General features: G+C 37.9%; 1 protein-coding gene across 4 annotated transcripts in view; it reads left to right on the top strand.

The window, feature by feature from the left end:
* Positions 1-1,269: 1,269 nt before the first annotated feature.
* Positions 1,270-20,423, top strand: part of SMC2 (structural maintenance of chromosomes 2) — a 51,476-nt gene continuing 32,322 nt past the window's right edge. Inside the window, exons 1-9 of one of the 4 annotated variants that reach the window (XM_084898920.1) lie at positions 1,270-1,347; positions 2,766-2,995; positions 3,609-3,758; positions 5,497-5,619; positions 7,110-7,148; positions 9,961-10,071; positions 10,260-10,304; positions 12,282-12,515; positions 12,707-12,856. In XM_084898920.1, the coding sequence (XP_084755046.1) occupies positions 2,828-2,995; positions 3,609-3,758; positions 5,497-5,619; positions 7,110-7,148; positions 9,961-10,071; positions 10,260-10,304; positions 12,282-12,515; positions 12,707-12,856 (1,020 nt within the window). In that variant the 5' untranslated portion in view covers positions 1,270-1,347; positions 2,766-2,827. Of the gene's footprint in view, positions 1,348-1,730; positions 1,867-1,954; positions 1,980-2,765; positions 2,996-3,608; positions 3,759-5,496; positions 5,620-7,109; positions 7,149-9,960; positions 10,072-10,259; positions 10,305-12,281; positions 12,516-12,706; positions 12,857-20,423 lie in introns of those variants that run through there. The other 3 variants (XM_084898919.1, XM_084898917.1, XM_084898918.1) reach the window with 3 other exon arrangements.

Below are 20,423 nucleotides of genomic sequence, written 5' to 3'. Positions count from 1 at the left end.
GTAGGTGCAGGATAGTTAACCACCAACAATTCACAAGGAGCAATAACAATGAGGGAATCTGTGGTCTCTGCCCTGAGGGGTCCAGAAAAAGGGAAGTTACAGATTACCCTGACCTTCCACAGGTAGGTTATTTTAGATACAGACAATAGGCTCAGTCAAGATCTAAGTTGATTTTGTCAGGGAAGATACTGGCCTGGGACTTGACTACCAACTGCTTTTTACTGAAAGGTGTTAATTTCAGACCATCCTTTGTGGTGACTTTAGGTCTCTGAGTTTGCAAGGCCTCCACGAGGGCCTTCCCTGAGTTAGGTTAGCATGGGGCCCCTTTTCGCCCACATAACACACTAGTATCAATGTGCCCCACTCTAGGTAAACGGGCCAGTTTGTGTGTATTTTCTTAATCAACTTCAGAGACAAGAGGGGAGTTAGAAACATCAATGCTTAGAAACAAGCATGGGCTTCGTGGGAGCTGCAATCCCGGAATGTGCCCTGATGGGAATCAAACCGTGACCTCCTGGTTCATAGGTCCACACTCAACCAGAGCCACAGGAGGGGGTGGGGGGAGGAGACGGACGGGACTGGGGCACAACAATACACACTAGCACTAGTGGCACTGGATTTCCTGGAATGGAGAGGGAACTATGAAGTAAGTATTTAAGACAAAACCGGTTTGGCTCAGGGATAGAGCAGCGGTCTTCGGACTGGACTGAAAGTTCCCAGGTTCGATTCCGGTCAAGGGCATGTACCTTGGTTGCGGGCACATCCCTGGTGAGGAGTGTGCAGGGGGCAGCTGATCCATATTTCTTTCTCATCGATGTTTCTAGCTCTCCCTTCCTCCCTGTTAAAAGTCAATTATATATATATAAAAGAAATAAATATTTAAGAGCGCACGCTCTGGCAGGCTGGCTGGTAACAAGCCCCGGCTCATCCACTTACACCTGGAGTAAATAAGGTGCCTAACTCTGTGACCCAGTTTGCTCCTGTGTAAAATGAGCACAGCATCACCCATTTCAACCTGTGGCTACGGGGAGAGAAGCTTTTAAAAACCCTGGGAACCCAGAGCTCAAGGAATATTAGCTGTGGGAAACATGTTTCCAAAAGGAATTCTCTGAGCTGTTAGTTTGCCTTTGCTTATGATTTAGAGCAGCTTGGCACCCACTGCCCGCCCACACAATCTCTCCAGCGGGCTCAGTGCGGTGGCCGGTTGAATGGAATCGTCCCTTTGGACCGGAAACTCCAGAAGGAAAGGCCGCCGGGACCCGGGGGTGGCCAGGGGCAGAGCCAGGGACCGGCGCCTTCTCCGCTCCAAAGTTCAGCTTCCGGTTCTGAGGAATCGGACCCGACCCGGTGGGTTCCAGCCTCCCGTCCCCGCCGCTCGGAGGCGGGAGCTGTAGGCGCCGCCGAGCTCGCCCAGCCCGCCAAACCCGGGAGGGGGCGGGGCCTCCGGGACGCGGCCCGCGGCCGGGCTGTGCCCGAGGCGGGGCGGGCCCAGCGGAGCGCGAGGCCCGGAGGCTGAGGCGGGGGCTGCCCGACGTGTGCCTGACGCCGGCCTTCACCTATGACACCCGCTCCTTCAGCCCGCAGGCCCGAACCATCGCGTCCCCCGGGGATGATACTGTCGCCATCCCTTTCCCTATCTCCCTGTCACTCTGATTGTTCGGTGGGAGGGAAAAGTGGAACCCTCCAAGTCAGGCATCTCCTAGGCGTCAGCCAATGGACTGAGCGGAGGAGGCGGGGTCCTTTGCTCGCGCCGAAATTCAAAGGTATAAATATTTCCGGGCGGGGACGCGGAACCCGGAGCGAGGGCTGCTTCTGCCATGGTGGGAGCCGGACTCTAGGTGCCCGAAGTGGGGCCCGGTTGGCCCGGTGAGCAGGAAGAGCGTGTGGGGGCCTCGAGCGAGCGCGGGCGGCCGGCCCAGCTGCGAGGCGGGCGGGCGGGCGCGCGGCCGGCGGGGCCTAGCCTGGCATCCCTGCAGCAGGTGGGGGCCGCGGGGCCGGGCCCGGGGAGAGCGGCAGGAAGGGACTCCAGGCTAAAATTAGGACGAAAGGGCTCCTGGCAGAATGGCCAGTTCCTATCCAGCCTTGGAGTAGGGCGGGGGAGTGTTGACAGGCCTGGCGAGGCAAGGGAACAGCCTGAGTGGAAGCAAGAGGCTGGAGAACATGTGGGATTCTTGTGTTTAATAAATATTTATTGATGCAACCCACTCCCCTGCATTCAGGCATAATTGGAGCTCTCCGAGGATACGAGGCAAAGATCCGTGATGATATGTTGGATAGATGAATAGATAAATACTGTTTATAGTGTCGCCTTTAAGTTCAGTGAATGAAAAAGAAAGCAGAGTTACGGGCATGGGTTGAGGTGCTACGAAGTGGATTTAGATAGAGACGCCGGGGAGGACCTCTGGTAAGGTGACATGTGGGCAGAGACGTGGGTGGGCGAGGACAGTCTGGGCAAAGGGAATGAGTGGCATGGGAAATGATCTGTAGCCTGTTAGCTGGGTATTATAACGGTGGAAGATAAGCCTGGAAAAGTAGTTGACTTCCAGGTTGAATTAATGGCTTAATCAATCTCCAGGTAAGGACTAACGCCTGTATGTTTTTAAGTTGGAGAAAGAGAGCTTTACATCAGAGGAAGTAGCTTGGGTTGGCAGGTTACTGTTTTGTTTCTGTTGAGCTGTCACTCTCTTTTAGTCTTGCACGTGCTACATATGTATGGTTCCAGGTTTTCTCATCCCACGTACGTGTTGTTATTTCTGTTTGTACAGAACTTCCTCTGTGGCCCATTTGATTCCTAGCAAAGGTTTACCTGTTCAAGTCAATAGTGAAAATGCACATCAAGTCAATCATTCTCGAAGGATTCAAGTCCTACGCTCAGAGGACTGAGGTCAATGGTTTTGATCCCCTCTTCAATGCTATCACTGGTTTAAATGGCAGTGGGAAATCCAACATCTTGGACTCCATTTGTTTTTTGCTGGGCATCTCCAATCTGTCTCAGGTAAAGTGTAAACTTTGTGATGTTTGGGGACTTAAGTTTGGGGAAATCCTCATTGAACTCGGAAACTGTTGCCAATATTTGCATTTTTTACTTTATGTGAATTATCTCTCACTGCAGCCCTTTAAAGGTAGAGATGATTATTCAGTTTTTAAGGAGAGAAACCAGAAACTTAGATGGGTTGCGTAAGGTTCATCTTCTTATGTTATTTGGAGCAACACTCAAACTCAGGTATTCTTACTTCAAGGCAGTTAGTCTCATTCCAGAGTCTGTATTCTGTTCCCCCTACCCCACCCCCAAGGTTAAAATGCCTTTTCAGGATCTGCTCATGGGATTAGATGAATACTGAAATTCTTAGATCTGTATACCCTTGAATACCTTTATATGAACTTTTGTTAAGAAATGAGTAAAAAACAATTCAATTTAAGGTTGAAAAATTCTATGGAAAGATGCATTCATTCAGTTTGTTGTATTTTCCTGGCCCCGTTGCCTGTCCTTAGTTACTTGATGGATAATACTACATGGGTGGTTTTCCAAATGTCAAGAAACCCATTTTTAGTGCCATTTTGTGCAATATGGGGTTTTGTAATTGATAAACTTTATTTATTTATTTTAGGTTCGGGCTTCTAATTTACAAGATTTAGTTTACAAAAATGGGCAGGCTGGTATTACTAAAGCCTCAGTCTCAATCACCTTTGACAATTCTGATAAAAAGCAAAGCCCTTTAGGATTTGAAGTTCATGATGAAATTACGGTAACAAGGCAGGTGAGTGGCTAATAAATATCTGGATACCTTAGAACTTGCATGTTTGCAGTTTTTTGGTGATAATGACTTTGTTGGGGAGAGGAGTGTTTTATGTGAGAAATTTATGCATCAAATACTGACTAGACTTCTTAAAAATATCCTCCTTATGTTAAAATTTGACCATGCAAATCTTAACCTTTTACCATGAGGACTGAAAGGAATTTGAAAAGTCATCTATTATTATAAGCACTCAGCCATGCTTCATTCTTGAACCATAGCTGTATCCTTTCTGCTGGAACTCATAACAGTACTTTAGAACTTACTGTCTTCTACGGTAACCCATTCTGGTTTTGGACAGGTCCAACTAGAAGCTTTCTTTCTATAATTTGAACATAAGTGCTGTCTTAAAGTTTTATATATTAATCCTACTTCTAAAGAGTAAATCTAATTTATTCCATATTTCAATATTTAAGTGTTCTATATGTCTAAATGTTATGACCCATAAGGTATGAGTTAATAATACCTTATGAATTCATATCTGATTTACTTAAAATTGCACTAATTTTTTTCATGTGTGCTATGTTATTGCCATTTCTGTATGCAAGCAGGTTTGTGAAACTGATGCAGGACCTTATATTTTCCCTTTAAAATCTTTTTTCTTAATAGTCAATGCTTTTAGTTTGTCAAAGTTTTATTTTTAAAAGTCCTAATTTCCACTTATTCTCCACCTTAGTATATGTAATTTATAGACATCCCTCTCTGCTTTAATAAAACCTCTGGTTTAAAAACAAATTAAAAAAGCATTGACTATGATGTGACAGAATCCTGTTCTGTGTCATTAAGCATACATCAAATAATCACTCTTTAGGAATTTTCAGTAAGTCTCCTACTAATCTATCTAAAATTCCTGTCTTCATGTAGTCCATATGTCTATATCTTAAAAATTTTTGTTGCAAAGACTTTATTAAATTACTAATATAGATGTACTAGGTCTGTGATTCAAGTATATTAATATATGTTCTATCAGTCTAATAATCCTGTCAGGAAAATAAAAATTAACTTCATTCAGTATTAAGTGCTTGATGTATGCTGGGGATTCTTGAATGCACTGGGAAATAACAGGGAGAATTAAGAATGAGAAACAGATCTTGTCTTTAAGGACCTCAAAATATGAGTAAGACCGTCATACCCAATAAATGACAATGTAAGTGCTGTTGTAGAATATAGACAAACTGGTTCTGATATAAGTTCTTAGTGAACCCATGCTGGAGCTCCATATTTTTTTGCAAGTATTCACAAATCACATCGTTATTAATCCCTTTTAGAATCTTGTAAGGATTGATATCAAACTGCTTACCTTTAGTTTTTTCATATCTGACTTTTGTTCTTTGGGAACAAAAAGGTAGAAGAAGTGGGGTTAAACTCTGAGTGGAAAAAATTGCAGTCATGAAGAGGATGATCAGGAATAAAAACATATTGGAAACAAAGCAAGAAGAGGCTCCCAGTGTAGGGACATTAGGAGTTTGTGAGTGGTTACATGACTTGTTAGTAAAAGTCTCTGGACTAGAAACCGATTGTCCTGACTCAACCTTATATTTTTCTTGACCATGTCACATTTCCTGCAGAGTGGTTTTGCTCAGGATTGGTTTTGTATCAGTTGGACGAAACAAACAAATGCATGATAATGTATTTGGGAGTTTATTATCTTAGTTCAAGGTGTGTGTGTTTGTATCTTTAAAAGTACTTTTTGTTTTTTTAGGTGGTCATTGGTGGCAGAAATAAATATTTAATCAATGGAGTAAATGCAAACAATACCAGAGTACAGGATCTCTTTTGTTCTGTTGGCCTTAATGTTAACAACCCTCATTTTCTCATCATGCAGGTATTCTGTTTAATCCTTTTACCTCTTTCACAATGGTTTTGACTTTTTTTTTTTTATTGTTTTAAGTATTACGATAGGGAACGCGCTTCTTTTTGAACTTTTCCATTTTTTTAATTTATTCTGTTGGTGTTTGAGCACTTGTTAAGAAATAGGGTTTTAAGTTATTTGTACTGATGTGTTCTAACATGTTGTATACATTTGAATTTTGAAGAACATCTAGAAGTAATTTTCCTTGATTTACTTTGTTACTTACTAAAAAAAACAACACATGTTCACTCTAAAATTTTTTTAATGTTGTCTCATTATGTCCTTTTAAAATATTGGATAAGTATTTTACTTTAAATATATATTGAATTTTAAATAATTTTCTTCTTTAGACTTATCCAAATGGAAAATAAGAATTAGTGTTAATCTTGCCTTTATATTATCTCACTTGACCCATCCAGCTATCCTTTGAGAAAGTGAAGGCAAGATCAATGGCAGGATCCTGATGACACCAAAATAAAATTATTCTCAATACATCACAGCCTCAAAACTGAAAATTTACTTAAAATGAAACTAAATCTTAAGTAATATTCTCTAGAGAGTTAAATAGCAGTTTTGGAGGTGGGGAGTTTTTTTTTTCTTCTTTTTTTTCTGAATGATTTTGGCGATTTTAGCTTTGAAATAAAATATTTTACAGTTTACTATTCTATTTAAGGCCTAAAATACCCATGGGGAACATCCAGCCTGCAGGCTATATAAGGCCTTGGAAATCATTTGGTCTGGCCCTGCCAAGGCATTAGTGATGAATTAATTAAATGTTTGACTAAATATAACAGACTAAGTATTAAGTTGATAATTTTGTATGGCCCGAAAATGTTATCAATATCCAAATGCCCTTGGTAGAAAAAAGTTTCCTACCCTTGGCCTAGAAGTGTGCAGTCTATTTCTAGAAATTATTTTGGAGAGCTGTCTTTCAAAAAGACCAGGAAATATTTAAGAATTATGCTAAAAGTTTATTGATATGCCTGTTTTTGAATTGGCAAATTCTACATCAGTAGTATTACCTGTTGCAGAAATCTGGTCAGAGTTAACTTTGTATCTGTCATGGACTTCTGAATTTGTATCACTCTAGAATTAAAAGATACCTTCAAGTCTCAAAAGAAACATCTTTTATTGTATGAAGAATGGGTGTGGGGAACCTTTTTTCTGTTAAGGGCCATTTGGATATTAACATTATTCCCAAGCCATACAGAACTGTCACCTTAAAAAAATTAGCCTGTTATATTTGGTCAAACATTTAACTCACCTCTAATACTTTGGCAGGGCCAGACCAAATGATTTCGTGGGCATATTAAATAGCCCGCAGGCTGGATATTCCCCACTCCTGATATAGAAAAAAGAACTCCCAAAAGATTGATGTATTAGGATACAGTAGCTTCAGGGCAAATAAAAATGTATGCCTTTAATTTTTTATCATTATGGTAAGTTTACCATTTTATTTACAGGGTCGAATCACAAAAGTATTGAATATGAAACCTCCAGAGGTAAGAGAACTACTTGATGGACAGTAAAAATAGTAATAATACATATTGTTTTAATTTTCTAGGTAATCAATTTTTAATATGCTTTCTTCCATTATTCTTGAAAACATTTTATGTATGAATGATTAGTAAAGAAAGTTTTTTTTTCAGCATTTGCCCAATATTTTATTTTAATTTTATAACATAACCATCTGAGCCTTAGTTTTTTAATTTATAAATTGGAGTCAATAATCCTAACCCCAGGATTAAATGAGAATGTATAACAAAAGGTGTGAGACAATGTTAAACAGATTTTTTTAAACTATTAATTGAAATATAATTGGCATGTTAATTTCAGGTGTACAACATAATGATTCAATATATATGTATATATTGCAAAATGATCACTATAGTATATTTAGTATCACCACACAGTTACAATTTTTCCTTGTGATGAGAACTTTTAAGATTTAGTCTTAGCAACTTTCAAATACAGTATTAACTATAGTCACCATGCTATACATTGTATCCTCATGATTTATAAATGTTATAACTGGAAGTTTATACCTTTTGACCACATATTTCCCCAGCTCCAGGCCCCTCCCTCTGCTCTTTATTAGTTTGGTTTTTGTTTTTGTTTTTTTAGAAAGAATATATGTGAGATTATACAATATTTGTCTTTCTCTCTCTGACTGACTTTGTTTAATATAATGCCCTCAAGGTCCTTCCATGTTGTCACAAATAGCAAAATTTCATTTTTTTAAAATTGATAAATTACATCATATATACAGGCATACCTCAGTGTTATACGGGTTTAGTTCCAGACCACTGCAATAAAGCAAATCATCCGGTGGAGGGTCTTGCCTTCAATTTGTAAGAAGTAGAGCATCTATGAAGTGCAATACAGTGAGGTATGCCTATATACCTCATTGTTTAATTTATCAGTGTTTCAATGTCTTGGCTATTGTAAATGCTGCATTGAACATGGAAGTACAAATATCTTTTCAAGTTAGTGTTTTTTCTTTGCATAAATACCCCAAAATGGAATTGCTGGATCATATGGTAGTTCTATTTTTAATTTTTGAGAAACTTCCAAACTGGGAAGTTTTTCCACAGTGACTATATCAGTATACAATCCCATGAACAGTGCACAAGATTTTCCCTTTCTCCATGTACTTGCCAGTACTTTTTACAATATTTCTTGTCTTTTTTATAATAGCCATCCTAAAATATATGAGATTACATGTTATTGTGGTTATGATTTGCATTTTCCTTATGATTAGAAATGTTGAGCACCTTATCATCTACTTCTTGGCCATCTGTCTTCTGTGGGAAAATGTTTGAACACTTTCTGCCCTTCTTTGAATTGGATTTATTTGTGTGTTTTTCTTTTGAGTTTTGATGTATTTGAATATTAACACCTTATCAGGTACATAATTAACAAGTATTTTTTTCCCGTAGATTGTCTTTTCATGTTGTTGATGGTCCCCTTTGCTGTGCAGAAGTTTATGTTTGTTTGTTTATTTATTTAGTTTGATGTAGTCCCACTTGTTAATTTTTGCTTTTGTTGCACTTGCTTTTGGTGTCAAATCCAAAAAGTCATTGTTAAGATACAGTGCTCTTAATAACTGTTGTTGGTAGAGTAAGTAACTTCTAGGATACCAGGGTCCATGACTACAATTCCTAATTTCAAGGCATTTGGGTAAATGAAAGGTATTGAACCAAACAATTAAGTTTTCTCTGTAATATTTGCAGCTTCTAACATAATGATGGCAAGGATGTCAAGAAGCTAACCATCTATGCTTCCTTCTAGGAGTTTTGTGTGCCCAATATTAAAATAAATTTTGAGTGTATAAAGCAACTTTTCTCTACTGGTGTTTCATATCAGAGTTAAGCCCTATAGAAAAATCCTACAGAAAAATATTTGAGTTCACTCAAATTAATTTAATGGATTACTTAGGGCATTAAGGCATATTTTCTCTTGACGTCCCCTTGAGAAGAGTTAGTATGAAGGAATGAATGTTTTTTAGAGAACACAGGCTCATTAGTTATTGAGAAGCACTAATAAGACTGATAATTGATAATATTTTTCTAGTTTGAATATGGGGCGTGCTTATTTCCTTTAGATAACATCTTAAGGAAAAACTTCTAATTTGAAAACTGCCAAATACATAGAAGTCAAAGTGAGTTCCAGAGGAACAATCCCCTTGAAATAGGGATTGGTCCTGAGTAAAAGCTTCTGAAAATGGAGTGCTGGAAAAATTGCATTACTTATACTATTATAATTGATTAATATTTGCCTTTTTCAGAGTGCCTTTCACATGAATTATATTAGCAGTGCTCTGAGATATTATCAGTACTCTCGATGAAGAAACTGAGGCACAGAGAAAATTACTTGCCCAAGTTCTTGAAGCATGTGCCATGGTTGGGATGCAGATGTCATACCATGCTTCATGCTTCTAGGCACAAAATGACTAAAGTCTTACTTGGATAACTTTAAGTAGAAACTTCTAAAATGAAAGCTGAATGGAGTTAGCTTTTAATTTTTTTTTTTAGACTTCTATTTGAAGGAAAAGAGGAGTGAGGAATTGTTGGCTTCAATTTTAAAAGAAATGTACTCTGGTATAGCTTAAGGTTTGATGTTAGAATTGGAGTGACAGTCAGTAATGTTTCTGGAATGTGAGGGTTATGACTAACATGTACATTTTTATGCTTCATTTGATCCATTATTTTGATAAGCTCTTAGTGTGGTCAAGGCTTTAAATGATATAACTAATGTAAATTTCAATGAGATTTATTGTCTTAGATTCTTAAAACAATACAATTGTCTTTCTAGATTTTGTCCATGATAGAAGAAGCAGCTGGAACCAGGATGTATGAATACAAAAAAATCGCTGCCCAAAAAACTATAGAAAAAAAGGAGGCTAAGCTGAAAGAAATTAAGACGGTAATTAAATTTACATAAAACAGTTTTAGAAAAGAGTCAATTTTGCATTTAAAGTTTCTCTGCTCTAAAGAGGAAATCCCCCCCCCTTCCGCTTGTTTCAGTTTTCTAATCTTCTGTATTACTCCTTAAAAATTTTTTTTAAATGATAGTTTACATATTAAATATCTTTATTTTCCTTTATTTTTCAGATACTTGAAGAAGAAATTACTCCAACCATTCAGAAATTAAAAGAGGTAATATATAAATGTGAGGACAGCAAGCTAGGATCTCTCACAGTTGGTGATGTATCCAAGATCATATACATAGGGCTAAAATATGTACTTCATTTTAGGGATTATTTTCTGGGATGAGATAAAGAATTAGAGTTGGTAACCCATACTCAGCCTTCCATTCTAGAGAACATGCACTTTATATCTATTAAGTCATAATGATTTGGGATGATCTTAGATAATGATATGCCAAAATTTAAGACTCTGTTAAAGATAAATTAGATTTTTATTTTTTTTTTGATAATTAGAATTGCACATTTCTTAAAGATACAGAACTCTTAGTAACTTCTAGGATATAGGGGCCATCACTACAATTACTACTTTGAAGGCATTTGGAGAAATGAAAGGTATTGAACTAAATAATTAAGTTTTCTCTATCTTGGCAATTTATGATGCCATAATTAGTGCTTCAGGGAAGGTGCATATATAGCACATTTTGAAAGTTAGGCATATAGAAATTTACTAAATTCTTATTAAAATTTGAAATTTTTCAAAGCTCTTCTGAATCCATATAGTAGAATAAATGTCACTGGAAAAACTGAAACATCGTGATCTTGAAGGTACCCCCTCCCCTGTGTGCATGACTTAGTGGAAAACACTAGGTTACAGTTTAAACCTAAGTTTCACACCTGATTTTGCCAAATTCTTTTTAAATCTAACACCATGAAAAGGTCATTTAACTACTCTGAATTTGTTTCTTTGTCTGCATATTAGGAAATTTAATGGTTACTTTGTGTGCCCCAGATGGTCCTTAGGGTAATCAGGCTTAGTGTTGTGTAAGTGCTTAGAATAGTTACATGAATGAATGTTGGATAGGCATTTTGGTAATAGGAGTACTTTATATTATGCCATCCAAATAGTAAAACCCTAATATACAAGTTGACCAAAGACCAGTTGCTATTACGCACACTGACCACCAAGGGCAGACAATGCAGGAGCTGACCCCCAATCTCCTGGGCGGTTGCCCCACAGATTGGCCCTGATTACTGGCCAGGACTAGGGACCCTACCCTACATATTGGGAACAGTCTCTTAGATTTAAAAATTAAAACCTGGCAATGCAGCTCTGACACTGAAAAAAACAGGATGATGCAGTGATGACATGCATGGACTCTGGTTTGCATATTTTGTGGTCAGCCTGATTCTGACACTTATAACTGTGTGACAAAGCCAATTACTTCTCTCCTTCAATTTTTCCATCAGTAAGATGGGGAAAATGGTACTACTGCCTCAGAAGGATCATGTTATGTACTACTTTTTATAATCAGGGCAAAAAAAATGTGGCTGCCCATACAACAGCAAGATGCCTTTCACCTGTATGAAAAGCATGGTCACTGGTGTATGCAGCATCTTGGATTGCGAGAGGGATGTCCAACTGCTAGTCAGATATCCCCGAGGGGTCCCAAATTGCAAGAGGGTGCAGGCGGGGCTGAGGGGACCCCTCCTCTTTCATTCCCCGCTTCGCCACCCCTTGCAAGAATTTCATGCACCAGGCCTCTAGTTTTATATACTTGAGTATCTGCAGATTTTGGTATCCACAGGGGGTCCTGGAATCAATCCCTTGCGAATAAAGAGGGATAACTAGACTATTGAAAAATATATTAATGTTGTATCATTGATAGTTGTATATGCTGCTTTTATAGACTTATGAACCCCAGTCTATGAATCTATATTCACATTTCTGTGTTAATCCCAACTGCCTGATTATGAATGAAAAGAAATAGCCACATAGGATTCACTAGACTTGTAATGTTATCTAAAAAGACATAGTTTTGATGTTATTTCAAGTTTTTTAAAATTTACAATCCATGATCAATTAGTCTAAGACAAAATTCTATTATGTCATGGGAAATTTTATACATGTTGCTATAGTTTGATTCTTTCCAAGTTTGTTTAAAAATACGAATTCTGAATTATGTTTTATTGCTGATTTCTCTTTCAGGAAAGATCTTCCTACTTGGAGTATCAAAAAGTAATGAGGGAAATAGAACATTTGAGTCGTTTATATATTGCTTATCAGTTTTTGCTTGCTGAAGATACCAAAGAGCGCTCAGCTGAGGACTTAAAAGAAATGCAGGATAAAGTTCTAAAGCTTCAAGAGGAATTGTCTGAGAATGATAAAAAAATAAAAGCACTTACTCATGAAATAGAGGAGTTGGAAAAAAGAAAAGATAAGGTTAGACATACATGTTCGAACACATAATATATCCTGAACAAATACTAAATTATATACAATGGTTATTTAGGATTCACTAGGCATTGTCATTCTAATCTTTTAGAAAGTAATTTATGTACAAATCATATAAGAAAATGATGACATGAACAAATTTTAAGTATTTTGATTTAATTGTATATATTTGATTACAGGAAATTGGAGGTGTACTCCGATCTTTAGAAGATGCTCTTGCAGAAGCTCAGCGAGTTAATACTAAATCTCAAAGTGCCTTTGATCTCAAGAAGAAAAATCTGTCAGGCGAAGAAAACAAACGCAAAGAGCTGGAAAAAAATATGATTGAGGTAAGCAAATAAGCTTAATTTTATGTCACTAGTAATATACATTCTGTTTAAATTTACTGAGTGCTACGGACCAAGTGTACTTGTTTGGGTTGTGTGTGTAGCAGAGGACAAAGTGACAAAAATGGACAATACCTTCTGGGTCTTCATTCTAGTGAAAATGATAAAAGAAAAATATAGCATGTTATATAGTGATAACTGATGTGGATAGAAAACAAAGCAGGAGAGAGGATTGGGAATATATGAGAGAGGGGTGCAATTTGGGCTTTTAAGTTGGGTAGCCATTGAAGATCTCATGGGGTTATAGTTCATTTAAGACCCAACGGATGTCAGAGGACCTTATGGATAAATTTGGAGGCTGTGGGGTCACATGGTCCAGGCAGAACAGGAATTTCCCCAGGGCCTAAGGTATTGGGAAAGCAAGGACATCAGTGTCGTTGGTTAGCACTAAGTAGTAGGAATGAGGAAAGGTAATGGGATTTAGGTTCACCTGTAGTTTTATAAGGCAGTGTGAAGGACTTTGACCTATATTTCCAATGACATGGGAAGCCACTGGAGTTGTTGGTTGAACAGAAACATGACATTTCTTGTTTTAGTTGGACTACTTGTATTGTGTTTTTAAATTATATTTGTTTCAGGTGTACAGCATAAATATTAGACATTTATATAACTCATGAAGTATTCAGCTCAGTAAGTCTTGTACCCATCTGACAATATATACTTATTACAGTATTATTGATTATATTCTCTATGCTCTACAACCCTGTGACTATTTTTATAATTGCCAATTTGTGCTTCTTAATCCCTTCACCTTTTCCCCCCATCCTCCAAACCCCCCTCCCATCTGGCAACTATGAGTTTGTTTCTGTTTTGTTTATTTTTTTAGATTCCAAATACAGGTGAAATCATATGGTATTTGTTTTTATCTGACTTAACTTGACTTAGCATAATACCCTCTAGTTCTATCTAAAATTGTAGCAAATGGCAAGATCTCATTCTTTTTATGGTTGAATAATACTTCATTAATATATATGTACTACATCTTGAGCCATTCATCTGTCAAGGGAAACTTGAGTTGCTTTTGTATCTTGGCTATTGTTAATAATGCTGCAGTGAACGTAGGGGTGTATATCTTTTTAAATAGGTGTTTTGGATTTCTTTGAATAAATACCCAGCAATGGTATTGCTGTGTCATATGTTAGTGAGGACTTTTTATACTGTTTTTCAAAGTGGCTGCACCAATTTACAATGCTGCTAACAGTGCACAAGGGTTCCCTTTTCTTCACATCCTTACCCAACATTTGTGTGTTGATTTATTGAAGATAGCCTAGGTGTGAGCTGATAACTCCATTTTTAATTTGCATATCTTTGATGACTAGTGACATTGAGTAGCTTTTTCATATGTCTATTGACAATCTGTATGTCTTTGGAGAAGTGTCTGTTCAGGTCCTTTGCCCATTTCTTAATTAGACTTGTTTGTGTTTTTGAGATTGAGCTCTTTATAAATTTTGGATATTTATTAACTTCTACCATGCGATCAGATGTGTTCTTCCATTAGCAGATATGTTCTTCTATTCAATAGGTTTGTCTTTTCGTTTTGTTGATGGTTTCCTTTGCTGTGCAAAAGCTTTTTAGGTTAATGTAATTCTATTTATTCCATCTATTTCCCTTTCCTGAGGAGAAACAGATTAAAAAATATATATTGCTAAGATTGATGTCAAATAGTTTACTGCCTATACTTTCTTTTAGGTTGTGTGTCTTACATTTAAGTCTTACATTGATTTTGAGTTTGTTCTTGTAAGTGATATAAGAATGTGTTGTAATTTTATTATTATTATTATACTAGAGGCTCATGCACAAAATTCGTGCATGGGTGGGGGTGTCCCCCTCAACCCATCCTGCACCCTCTCAATCCAGGACCCCTCAGGGGACATCCCTCTCACAATCTGGGACCACTGCTCCTAACTGCCCACCTGCCTGCCTAATTGTCCCTAACTGCCCCCCTCTTCCCCCCACGCTGGTCTGGTCACCTCCAACTGCTCCTCCTGCCAGCCTAGTTGTCCCCAATGCCTTCCATTCCCACCCCCCACTGGCCTGGTTGCCCCTAACTGCCTCCCTCTGCTGACCTGGTTGCCCCTCACTGCATCCCCTGCCAGCCTGGTCATCCCATGCAGCCTGCTGTTCAGTTGTTTGGTTGCCCCTCACTAACCCCCCTGCCAGCTTGGTTGCCCCACACAGCCTGTTCTGTTGTCCATTGGGGTGCAATGGTCACTTAGGCATGTATATCCTATTTAATAAAGATGAAATATGCTAATTGACCCTCACACCATCACAAAGCTGAGGCATCCACAGCCAATAAGGAGGGAATATGCTAATTGACTGTCCTGCCCTCAAAGATGGCAGCACCCACAGCCACAAGATGGTGGCTCCCAATCCCCTCAGCCCCCTAGCCTCCCAGGGCTGGCCACAGGTGCAGGTAACCAGGGCCGGTCGAGGCTTGCACTGCCATCTGTGGCAGCAGCAGAGATGTGATGGGGTGTTGCCTTCTCTTGATCACCGGGTCGCCTCCTGCCCCTGAGGGCTCCTGGACTGTGAGAGGGGGCAGGCCGGGCTGAGGGACCCCTCCTCCAGTGCATGAATTTTCATAGACTGGGCCTCTAGTGTGTGTGTGTGTGTGTGTGTGTGTGTGTGTGTGTGTGTGTATAGATATAGACTATGTATGTGTGTGTGTGTGTGTGTGTGTGTATATATATATAAAATCTGGCCACTTAGTGTATATTGTATTTATCTGTCCACTTTTCCCAACACTGTTTATTGAAAACTGTCTTTATCCCATTGTATATTCTTGCCTTTTTGGTCATAGATTAATTGAACATATATGCCTGCGTTTATTTCTGGTGTTCCTATTCTGTCCTATTTATGTGTGTTTCAGCATTGTACTAGTATCATGCTGTTTTCATTAATATACCCTTTTAGTATTTTAGGTGTATCGGTTAATAATGTGGATTTTGTAATAAAAGAAAACACAATAATTTCAATAGAAACATCAAAAGTGCTTTATTCAAAGTAATGTCCATTACTAGCTACACATTTCCCCCATCTTTAAGGTAATTTGTGGATACTGTCCCAATAGAACTTTTCTTATTTTGAGGAAAACCATTTGGAGACCTAGTTTTCCACTTCTTATGTTTTGAAGTGCTGTTCAGAAAGTGCGTATGCCATGGATCAGAACAAGGGGTAATCTGAAGGAGCAAGTTATGGTGAATATGGCGAGTGGGTTAATACCCAGGCAAGATCTTTTAACGTGTCTTTAACTAGTTTTGAAGTGTGTGATGGTGCGTTATCATGAAGCAAAATTACTTTGCCTTGTCTTCTGGTTCATTCTGGTCGTTTTACAATCAAAGCATGGTTCAAATTGATTATTTGTTGTCAGTAGTGGTCATTATTAATGGTTTCACCTTGTTTTAGAAGCTCTTAATACACCACACCTTCCTGATCCCACCAAACACAGAGCATTGTCTTCTTTCCAAATCGATTTGGTCTTGCAGTTGATGTTGATGGTTGACCTGGATCAACCCATGATTTTGTGCATTTGGGATTCTCAAAAGGAATCCACTTTTCATTGCCAGTCACAATTCTATACAAAAACTTTCTTTTCTGCTGTTTGTTGAAGCAACATTTTACTGACGACTTTTTGGTTTTACATTTGTCTTTTGTTCAGTTTTTGGGGCACTTGTTTAAAATCTTTCCCATTGCTTGTAAACGATCGGAAATTGTTTGCTGAGCAATGTTTAATCTTTCTGCAAGTTGTTTTTGAGTTTGACATGCATCCTCACTCAATACTTTTAGTTTTTGGTCTTCAAACTTTCAGTTGACCTGGATGTTCTTTGTCTTTCATATTGAAATCATCACTTTTAAAGCATTTAAGCCAGTGTTCACAAGTATCTTGAGATGGAGCATGTTTACCAAAAGTATTCAGCAGCACTTTTCTTCAAAATAAAGTAATTAATTAAAACATCCCACAAATGCTTTTTTTTGGCCACAAATTTGACATTTATAGGCATAAAAATGTCTATGATGTTAACACCTTTTGAAAATTTGACATGAAGTTTTGATGGTTGCTTTAAGTACAACAAAATAGCATACATATCAAATCGCATATATATCAACATATGTGTAACTCCATCTATAGAAAAAATATGCATTATTAAATAGTATACCTAGTAGTTTCATATCAGGTGGCTTAATACCTCCACTTTGTTCTTTCTCAAGATTGCTTTGGCTATTTGATGCCTTTTGTGGTTCACATAATTTTAGGATTCTAGTTTTGTTTAAAATGCCATTGGAATTTTGATAGAGATTTCACTGAATCTGTAGATTGCTTGCAATAATAAGTTCATTTTAATGATGTTCCATGAGCACAGTATTCCATTTATTTGTCTATTCTTTTTCTTTTATTTCTTTCTTCGGTGTCAGAGTTTTCTGACTACAGGTCATTTATCTACTTGGTTAAATTTACTCCTGGTTTGTGGGGTTTTTGTTTTTTGTTTTTTACAGAATTGTAAATGGGATTGTGTTTTTAATTTCTCTTATAGTTCATTATGGTGTATAAAAATACAGTCAGTTTCTGAATATTAATCTTGTATCCTGCTATTGTACTGAATTAATTTATTCAAATAGTTTTTTGGTGGAATCTTTAAGGTTCTTCATAGAATCATGTCATCTGCAAATAATGACAGCTTAACTTTTTCATTTCTAACTTGGATGCTTTGTATTTTTTCTTGACTAATTGATCTGGCTAGGGTTTCCAATACTATCTATATACATATGTCTAAGCTCTATATACATATGTATAAGCAACCATTACAACAGAACAACCAGAATGACCCGTCGCTATGACACACAGTGAGCAGGCAGCAGGTGAGCAGTTAGGAGCAAGCTGTCCCTGGTTTTGAGAGTGATGTCTGACTGCTAGATGTTCTAGATGTTCGACTGCAGGGATTGAGCTTAAACCAGCAATTGGCCTTCCCCAAGGGGTCCCAGATTGTGACAGGGCACAGGCCGGGCTAAGGGGCCTCCCCCATGCACTAATTTCATGCACTGGGCCTCTAGTGTTGAATAGAAATGGTGAAAGAGTGGGCACCCTTATTTTATTCATGATTTTAGAGGGAAAACTTGTGGAGTATGATTTAGCTGTGGGCTTATCTTAGGTAGGTGGCATTTATAATGTTAAGGTATGGTTCCTCTATCCCCACATTTCTGAGAGTTTTTAAATAGATGTTGGAATATATCAAATGCTTTTGCTGTATCTGTTGATTTGATCATCTGATTTTTAACCTTCAATTTGTTTATGTGGTATATCACATTAGTTATGTGGTATATCAACCTTGTTTCAGGAATAAATTCCACTTGATTATGTTGTATGATCTTTTTAAAGTATTGCTGAATTCGGTTTGCTAATATTTTGTTAAGGATTTTTGCATCTAAGTTCATCAGAGAGATTGGTTTATAATTTTAATTACTGATTCAAATTCATTAATATTTACAGATCTGTTCAGAAATTCTGTTTCTTAAAGAAACAGAATGTCTAATTTGCTTGCAAATAACTGTGATACTTTCTTTTAATCTTATTATTTCTGTGGTGTTGTCACTTTCAATTGTGATTTTATTAATTTGGGTCCTCTTTTTCTTGAGTCTGGCTAAAGGTTTATCAATTTTACCTTTTTACAGAAGCAAATCTTGGTTTCATTAATTTTTTTAAAGACTACTTTATTTCCACTCTGATATTTATTATTTCCTTCCTTCTACTCACTTTGGGGTTTGTTTGATGCTTTTTCTGATTTCTTTAGTTGTAAGGTTAGATTGTTTACTAGAGATTTTTGTTTCTTGAGGTAGGCTTGTATTGATGTGGCTTTCCCTCTTACAACTGCATTGGCTATATTCCATAAATTTTAGCTCATTGTGCTTTCATTTTCATTTGTTTTAAGGTACCTAGATTTCTTCCTTGATCTTGTTAACACATTTATTGTTTAGAGCATGTTATTTAGCCTCCATGTGTTGGTTTTTCAATTTTTTTAATTGATTTCTGATTTCATACCATGTGGTCAGAAAATATGCTTTTTATGATTTCAGTCTTTTAAGTTTATTGAGCCCTGTTTTGTGTACTAATGTGTAGTCTATCCTAGAAAATGTTTCATATTCACATAAAAAGAATATATTTTGCTGCTCTTGGATCAAATATTCTAAAAGTATTAAATCAATCTGATCTAATGTGTCGTTTAAGGCCATTTTTCCTTATTGATTTTCTTTCTGGATGATCTATGCATTGATGTCAATGAGGTGTTAAAGTTCCCACTGTTACTGTATTACTGTCATTGTTTCCCTTTATGTCCATCAATATTCGCTTTATATATTTAGGTGTTTCTATGTTGGGTGTGTATATGTTTACAAGAGTTATATCCCCTTGTGTATGGCTGACTTCCACTAGTTTTGCATTTGGCACCTTTTGATGGACACCACATTGGGGGCTCAAGCTTGCTGCCACTTGTGCCAGATTTTTGTTAGTTGAAGCTATGTTCCAAACCTGCTTATGCCAGGGTTGGGGCCATCTGATGAGAGAGTGGTCACCACTTTGTGTGGTTGGAATAAACAATAGGTACTGAGCACACCAAGTCTTATTTGGAATTTGTGTACCTTTGAAAGATTTAAGGGAAGTCCACAACTCAAGCTTAGGCAGGTTCCTTCTGTCTAGGAGCTGCTGGAAGAGGTTCTGCCAGGTGGGTGAATTGGGTGCACTAGGGTCTCAGGAAATTACGAGTGTGAATGGTGTTAGATTAATGAAGAGCTCAGATTGGTGTCTGCCTGCACTGGGGAGTTAGAGGGTGGAGGACTCAACACAGGAACAGTAGCACCTGCCAGCACTTTCCTCTGGGAGAGAACTGTCCCTGCCCTTCCAGCCCTTGCCCTGAAGCTAGTTCTTCCCTGTGTGTTTCTTGGCTTTTTGAGCTGCTGTGTTGGGGCTCAGAGCTAGATTGTGAGTGAGTCTATGTCCAGGCCCTCTAAGACTTGCAGCGAGTAGGACTCCAGTACACACACCCCCGTTTCTCTTATATACAATGCCCATTGGTTTTCACATCGTTGTTATGGGGACTCCTCTTCCTGGCATTGGAGCTCTAGGCTGGGGAATGTGAAGCTGAGATAGGCCTCCTGATTCTTAATTGCCAGCATTTGAGACCTGCCTATTCTGTTTTTCTGCCCTTTCTACCAGTCCCAGCATGGCTGAGATGTTGAATCCAGGTTAAAAATACAAATCAAAGTACATATGTTGGCATTTCCCAAATTCTTCACTTCTTTTCTGCATTCTAGACTCAATTGTCTAGCTGCTTAATTGATAATTTTACATGGATGGCTAACAAAGTCTAAAATTTAACATATCCAAAATAAAACTCTTAAATTTACTCCTCTTACCCAAACCTGCCTATATTACTGAATTTTTCTCTTACTGGTAAAGGACACCACTGGTAACCTAATGGTTTTGTCCAGGAATTATAGGATCCTCCTGGATTTCCCC

This window comes from Pipistrellus hanaki (assembly GCF_964339955.1).
Source record: "Pipistrellus hanaki genome assembly, chromosome: 11".
Taxonomy (NCBI): domain Eukaryota; kingdom Metazoa; phylum Chordata; class Mammalia; order Chiroptera; family Vespertilionidae; genus Pipistrellus; species Pipistrellus hanaki.
Note: the sequence above shows the minus strand (reverse complement) of the source record. Positions and strands in the feature narration are given on the sequence as shown.